Source organism: Myotis davidii, unplaced genomic scaffold (assembly GCF_000327345.1).
Source record: "Myotis davidii unplaced genomic scaffold, ASM32734v1 scaffold67, whole genome shotgun sequence".
Classification (NCBI taxonomy): Eukaryota; Metazoa; Chordata; class Mammalia; order Chiroptera; family Vespertilionidae; genus Myotis; species Myotis davidii.
Genome location: NW_006298521.1, coordinates 1,215,740 through 1,223,853, shown reverse-complemented (window position 1 = coordinate 1,223,853; position 8,114 = coordinate 1,215,740). Strand labels below are relative to the sequence as shown.

Sequence of the window (8,114 nt, the reverse complement as noted above, 5' to 3'; positions counted from 1 at the left end):
AGTTTTCTATTGAGTTTTAGGGAGAGTGGAAGAGAGAGGGAAAGACAGAGAGAAACATCGATGTGAGAGAAACACATCGATTGGTTGCCTCCTGCACAAGCCCTAACTAACCAGGATCTGGACCAGGGAGGAACCTGCAACTGAGGTATATGCCCTTCACCAGAATCAAACCTGGGACCTTTGGGCCTCAGGCTGATGCTCTATCCACTGAGCCAAACAGGCTAGTGCTAAATTCTACATTTTAGAACCTCATACCAAGAAAGTCTCTTAGCGAGAGAAATCTCTTGCCAATTAAGTCCCTGCACAGCTAACAGTCTGAACTTTTTTACTATCACCACTAATGTAATGCCTTCTGTAGTTTAAAAATTTTTTTTTATTGATTTCAGAGAGGATGGGAAAGGGAAAGATAGATAGAAACATCAATAATGAAAGAGAATCATCAATCTGCTGCTTCCTGCACACCCCCTACTGGGGATTGAGCCCGAAACCTGGGCATGTGCCCTTGACTGGACTGGACTCAAACTTGGGACCCTTCAGTCCACAGGCCGACGCTTTCTCCACTGAGCCATGCTGGCCAGGTGTGCCTTCTGTCTTAAATAAGGCCTTGGAAATTTTACCAGCTGAAACAATGTATGATTTTAAAGAGAAGCTAGAAACAGAACCAGATAATGAAATAAGAATTATATGGTTTTCAAGAATAGGACAATAAACAAAAATGTGGTTCTGTTTAAACTTAAAAAAAATCAAGAGTAAACAAACTTTCACTGCAATCAAGAATCTTAGACAAAAACCTTTTTGTCTCTATCTTGTGTGGATGAAAAAGAGGCCACACACTAAACCTGATAAGCTCAGAGGAGGCCTACATGGCTGGCCTTACAAAATCAGACTGAAAGTTACGGTTTTTATGCGGGCCGTGAACGAATTCACAACTTAAAGAAGCGATGCATAGAGGAAGTTTATTTTACTTTCTCTGAAGGGAAAGGGCAGGTGTATTGCTAATCAAGACAAGGGCAAAGAACAAAAAGCTGGTCCTCTTTTTAAAGCCTTGGCTGCTGTTGCTAGGTGACGAGGAGGATTTGGGGAATGAAATAGAGCAGGCATCAGGGTGTGGGTCTTTGTTAGTTTTTCAGGAGACAGTCCAGGCAGATGTCCTAGGGAGGTGTCTTACTAGTATTTTCTCAAAGCCTGTAAAATATGCTTAGAGCAAAAGTTATAAAGAGTTTAAAAGAGGCTTGTTTGAAGAGGCGGAGGGAAGGGAACTTTCTACCAATTATCCCAGAGTTGTAAAAAAACCGAACCAGCAAGGAGGGGTACGCAAGAATGTACTAGTAGACTTGAGAGTAACATATCTTGTCTTGCAGTTTGAATAGAGGGGCTATTTAAATTAGAGGAGCTAATAATCTTGAGTTTAATTACCAGGTGTTTTTTATAAATTGTGGACGGCCCAGCAAAGCAAAAGAAAGGCCTACCCCCACCCCCCTCCCCCGGCCTTACAGTAACCATACAGGATGGTCTAAACCTAAAATTCCAAACCAACAGGGAATCATGGCAGGTAGTCACCACCGAGGCCTACAGTGTCCTTGATAAAAGTCAATCTTTACCTTAAATGAGCCTGTCTGTTGTCTTTTCACATCTAAGGTAGCACCCCCTTGGAATGTCAGAATATTCCCCTTTTCCAGACCCTTCAGGGTACAATCTCCCACCAGAGCATCAGACCAGAGAACATTCCAAACCAACAGGGAATCATGGCAGGTAGTCACCACCGAGGCCTACAGTGTCCTTGATAAAAGTCAATCTTTACCTTAAATGAGCCTGTCTGTTGTCTTTTCACATCTAAGGTAGCACCCCCTTGGAATGTCAGAATATTCCCCTTTTCCAGACCCCTCAGGGTACAATCTCCCACCAGAGCATGAGACCAGAGAAGCCCTCACTGTTATCTTGTTGCCCACATACCATCTCTGTGTTGTAAATGTTAAATATTAACTGCCCTCTACCCACCAATGTAAAAGTATGTGTCTCTCCTTTGACTTTTTATTAATCTCAGATATTTCCTTGCTTTGCTTTTTCCCACACCTTAATGCAGGGGTCCTCAAACTTTTTAAACAGGGGGCCAATTCACTGTCCCTCAGACCGTTGGAGGGCTGGACTATAGTTTAAATACAATATTTGTATTTGCATGTGGCCCATGGGCCGTAGTTTGAGGACCCCTGCCTTAATCTACCTCCAATGAATTTTATGTAACCCTCTTATGTCTCCTCTGATTCATATGTATAAAATAAGCTGTAAAACCGCTATTTTCTGGAGCATTTTTCTCAATCTGTTCAGATTTCACTTTCCGGCAACTGTCATCAATTTGGTTCAAATATTGTGTCAATCATGACAGAAAGTCGATGTCATGGTAGTGCAACAAAGCCAAGTGATTCAAAGCGCTATCATCATCATGGCAAGTACACATGCTGATCAGGTGCTGGTACTGTTCTGAGAGTCATGTAAACAATCACTCACTTAGTCCTGCTACTGAGATAGGCACTATTCTCCCCATTTTACTGACGAGGAAATGAGGCACAGTATTTAGTGGGGATGGACATGCAGCCATGTAGCCACAGCCCTCACCTGGTATGCTGTGACACACACACAGACTAGAGGAGACTCTACAACAGGAAAACTCCAATGCCAAGAGGAATGTAGGGTCAGGGACTCTCTACAGCTCCATGTTTTCATCCGCCTAAAAGAACTGCTCACTCAACAGCTAAGCATCTCTCCTGGTTTTCCCCTAAATTAGAATGTTTGAAAGGTGTGATGTGGGACCACCAGTCACAAAGGACACATATTCAAATAAAACAACTTCCTATAATAATGTCAAATTCACAGCACACATCTTTACAACTCCGGTTATGGCCTTTCAACCTGAGGAAATTCTTAATTACCTGTCAACAGCCAAGAACTTCTTCCGCTCCTCTTCAGTTTGAGCGTGGGCTTTCTCCACTTTGGAATTCTGGGCGGCAAATGCGTCCTGCAGTTGCTGCCGCTTCCCCATGAGCTCATCCACAGCCTGCAGACAAGTTTCTTCAACCTGGATGGAGAGGATTTGCGTTGTAGATTTACCATCTTTTACATCAATAATGTCAACAGCTCTTCTTTTTTTAAATAGCTCACCTTCTTATCAATAAAGTCAAACCAGTCATTCTGAGATCCACCCTTACCCTGTGTGATTCCTGAGGCTCTCTCACGGAAGGGGCCCCTCACTTACACTTCCTGGAAATTGGGGATCAGGTCCGGCCTTTGTCCTTCACTTTGGATTCAGTCCTCACTACCTGCCACTGATTTCTCTCCCTGTTGTCTGGGAAATGTTCATGCTACTACGAACTCTTAATTAGCAAACTAGACAGACAGAGACTTTACTTTTTTAACTAAATACATAAATTTTACTTTCATCACTTCCTCCTTCCAGACTCTCTGGGGCTTCAAGGATACCATCCCTCTGGCGCTCTTCATAGCAGTACTGTGACCTCATTCCAGAATCCCACCCCTGCTCCACTGCCTTCCTCTCTGCCTGGGAGTCTCAGCCACTCATATATGGTTCCAGTTTACCCCACAGCCCAGCCCAGCCTTCCCATTATCTCTGCGCTCTTTACCTGACAGAAATTGCTATCTAGGTATCACATGATAACTCAAGCCCCACAGGTCCAGAATTTTCTCTCCTTAACCTGCTTTTCCTATCCACCAGTTGCCCAAGTTAGGACCAGTCATTTGTGGCATCTCCTCTCCCACTTCATCTAATAATGCGTGAAGCTGTGCCCATTTTACTTCAAGTTATTTCTCATATCTGCCCCCTGCACCCCACCCCTCTGTAAGACTTAGGAGCACAACAAGATGCATTCAATGGAGGAAGTAATTATTTTAATGATGAGACACTTCATTATTATTTACCTTCTTCAGGTTATCAATGTCTTCTCTACCTTTCTGGATAGTTTCTTTTAATGTGTTGATCTTATTTAGTTTCTTCTTCAGCTGATTGCGACTATATTCTAGTTGAATATTAAGCCTAGTTTTTTGTTTTTCAAATTCTAACCTAGAGTAGTAAAGTCAAATGTTATAAGTGGCAAATATAGTCCTTTAATTCACTGTTTATTATGGAAAATTTCAAACAAATACAAAAGCAGGAGGAGTACTTTAATGAATTCCCATATAGCTACCATCCAACTTTAGTAATTATCAATTCATGGCTAATATGACCCCACTCATCACTCCCTCCCCTCATGGATTACTTGAAGCAAATTTCATACATATGTAATTTCATCTGTACATGTTTTAGTATGTATTTCTGAAAGTGAAGTGATTTTTAATGTATAACCATCCACTATTAGAGATAAAAATGATGACAATTCCTTCAATATCAAATTGCTATCACTTGCAAATTTCCTAAGTATCACTATTTTAAAACTGGTTTGTGTCAATCAGTAGCCAAACATTGCATACAATATGTTTAAGTCTCTTATACAAGTTTCCTTCCCTTTTCTCCTTTAAGTTACAATTTTGTACTTATCCTTATTTAGTCAGTCATTTGTAATAGCTATTTATTCAGAAACTCCCAAACTTGGAATTTAAGAACGTGTTCCTTCCTGATGCACTACCGTATTACACAGGTCCTCCTTCCCGCCCCCACCCTCTTCCAGCCGGCACCCTGCACTCCCTACTTTACCAGAGTGATAAAGTCCTCTAAAGAACTCCCCTATCACAGTAGTGCACCCTTTCCATCCTCTCTCCCTCTAATATACTGCTAACAGAGTCATTCGTTCAAGAAACATGTTAAGCACTACGTGTATCATAGATATAACTGATACAAAGACAACAACAAAAACAACTGTAATGACAAAAACAACAAGTACTATTTAATGACAGGTTATAAATGCTCTTGCATGAAGTGACTCACTTAAGTTGTCTGACCCTCTGAGACAGGTAATAAATGCCACTGTCCCTATGTAACTGACAAACCGAGGCAGAGAGGTGAGCCTCTCGCCCCAGGCTACCCACTTAGGAAGTGAGGGCGCCAGCAGGACACATTATGCAGGGACAACAGAGTCCCTGCGCTTAGCCACTGCCTGTAGGAGTGGCTGAGAACCAACTCTGAGGTTATTTCTGCTTCGGCAGGAAGACATCCAGGCTGCACACGAGGGAAACACTGCTTTCCTGGGCTTTGGGGCTCCACACTACTCTGGCTTTCCTTCCCCCTCACTGGCTGCTCCTTGAATGGTTCCTTCTCTTCTGATCAATTTGTTAACATCGCCTGGGATCTCTTTTCTACCTACATTCATTCACTTTTGATCTGATCCAGTCACATGACTCAAATGCCATCGGTATGCCAATAATTTCCACCTTTATACTTCCAGACTGGACCTCTCCCAGGAGCTCTTAACTGTCCATTTGACTGCCTGCTCTACATCTCCGATTGGATGGCAGAGGCATCCTGGGACACATAATGGATAATCTACTAAAAGCAATAAGTTTTAGTAAGTTATTAGATGTTAGACAATCTAAAATTTAATACCATTTTCTACATCAGTACAAGACAACCAGAAAAGTATCATACAAACAGATACTATTCACAAGAGAGAAAAACTAAAAATCTAGAAATTAACTGAACAAGAACATTCATATTTCTATGGAAAATAACTTTAAAATTATAATGAAGAAAATGATGATCAGAATAAGTGAAGAGACATTCTATGTTCTTAGTAAGAAGACTTAATATACTGAAGATGTTCTCCTTAAATAAATCTATAAATCCAGCCCTAGCCAGACAGAGCGTCGGCCTGTGAACTGAAAGGTCCCAGGTTTGATTCCAGTCAAGGGCACATGCCCAGGTTGTGGGCTCGATCCCCAATGGGGTACCTGCAGGAGGCAGCCGATCCACCATGATTCTCTCTCATCATGGATGTTTCTATCTCTCTCTCCCTCTTCCTTCCTCTCTGAAATTAATAAAAATATTTTAAAAATCTATAAATCCAATGCAATCTCAATCAGAATCCCAGGTTCATTTTATGAAAAGCTCAATAAAAAGCAATAGGCAGAATTCTTTACAAAGAAAATCTACTGAAATTAAAGTAGACTTCAGAACAAGGAATAAATACGACAGGGATAAAGAAGGGCATTTTACAAAGATAAGGAAATCAATTCAGAAAAAAGACATAACAATCCAAAATATATAGGCATCTAATCACAAGGCTTTAAAAGAGGTAGCCTTGGCCGGGTAGCTCAGTTGGTCAGTGTCATTCTGATAGACCAAGGTTGTATGTTCGATCGTCAGTCAGGGAACATACAAGAATCAACCAATGGCCCTGGTCAGCTTTGCTCAGTGTTTAGAGCATTGGCCCAAGGACCAAAAGGTCATGGGATTGATTCCCAGTCAAGGGCACATACCTGGGTTACAGGTTCAGTTCCCAGCGTGGTCGGGGGTGGGATGCCTGAAGGAGGCAACCAATTGATGTGTGTCTCTTACATCAATGTTTCTCTCTCTCCCTCATTTTCTCCCTTCCACTCTCTAAAATCAATGGAAAAATACCCTCAAGAAGGATTAAAAACAACAAAAAGTCAATCAATGAATGCATAAATAAGTAGAACACAAATTAATGTTTCTCTTTTGTCCTCTTTCTAAAAAAACCCAATCAACAAAAAAAATTCATGAAGTAAAAACGGAGAGAAATTGGATGAAGAAATTGACAGGCTGAAAGCGTAGCTGGAAGTTCAGCACTCCCCTCAGGGACTGCGAGAACCGACAGCCGAGGACACGAGCAACATGAACCGACTCAACTGCCACTCGGAGAACACCCCCTCCAACAGCAGAATGAACGTTTTTCCCAAGTGCACACGGACATTTATTAAGATAGAATCCATGCTGAGAAATCAAACAAGCCACACTCAATGTAAAAGGACTGAAACAATGTGGAATATTTTCCTATCACATGTAATTAAAATAAAATCAATAACAGAAAAATATCTGAATCCACCCAATGTCTTAAACAACATGCTTCTAAACATCCCATGAGTCATAGAAAGAAACCACCAGGAATATTGGAAAATATGCTGAGTAGAATGAAAATGAAAATACAACAGACCAGAAGTAGTATGATGTAGCTTTAGCAGTACTTAGTGAGAAATACATAGCTTACAATGCTTATTAATATAAAAAGAAGAAAAGTCTAAAATACATTATGTAAGCTTCTATCTTAAAACCTAGAAAAAGAAGAGTAAATTAAACCCAAATAAATAGAAGGAAATAATAAAGTTAAGAGCAGAAAGCAACACTATAGAAAGACAAACCATAGAGAAAATCAATGAAGCCAAGAACTGGTCTTAGAAAAAAATTAATAAAATTAACACACTTCTAGCTAGACATTAAGAAGAAAAGAAAGGAGACAAATAACCAATATCAGAAATGATAGAGCGAACATCAGTATAGATCCTAGACATTAAAATGGATAAAAGGACATATTATTTAATGACTTTGTTTATGAACTTGACAACTTGGATGATAAGCAAATTCCCTGAAAGACACAAACTACCAAAGCTCACTCAAGAAAAACTATATCCTGAATAGCTCTATACCTATTAAGAAAATGGAATTTGTAATTAAAAAACCTTCCCACATGTCCTGGCCCATGTGGCCCAGTGGTAGTGTCTGCCTGTGCACCGAAGGGTCATGGTTTCTATTCTTGGTTGAGGACATGTACCTGGGTTGCAATTCGCTCCCTGCCCATCAGGGCAAGTACAGGAGTCAACCAGTCGATGTGTCTCTCACACTGCTGTCTGTCTCCCCCTCCCTCCCTTCTACTCTCTGAAAAAGCAATGGAAAAAAACATCCTCAGGTGAGGACTAACAAAAACAAACAAACAAAAACACCAAAAAAAACCTCCAACAAAGAAAAGTGGATGGCCCTAGGGCAGTGGTTCTCAACCTTCTGGCCCTTTAAATACAGTTCCTCATGTTGTGGTGACCCCCAACCATAAAATTATTTTTGTTGCTACTTCATCACTGTAATGTTGCTACTGTTATGAATCGTTATGTAAATATCTGATATGCAGAATGTTTTTTCTCTGTTAATTTTTCCCCACCTA

General features: G+C 40.8%; 1 protein-coding gene across 2 annotated transcripts in view; it reads right to left on the bottom strand.

The window, feature by feature from the left end:
• Window positions 1-8,114, bottom strand: part of SMC1B (structural maintenance of chromosomes 1B) — a 54,153-nt gene that overhangs the window by 15,113 nt on the left and 30,926 nt on the right. For both annotated transcript variants that reach the window (XM_015570750.1, XM_006774157.2), the window contains exons 16-17: window positions 3,931-4,072; window positions 2,928-3,073 (exon numbers count right to left, since the gene is read on the bottom strand). In XM_015570750.1, coding sequence (XP_015426236.1) covers window positions 2,928-3,073; window positions 3,931-4,072 — 288 coding nt within the window. The remainder of the gene's footprint in view (window positions 1-2,927; window positions 3,074-3,930; window positions 4,073-8,114) is intronic.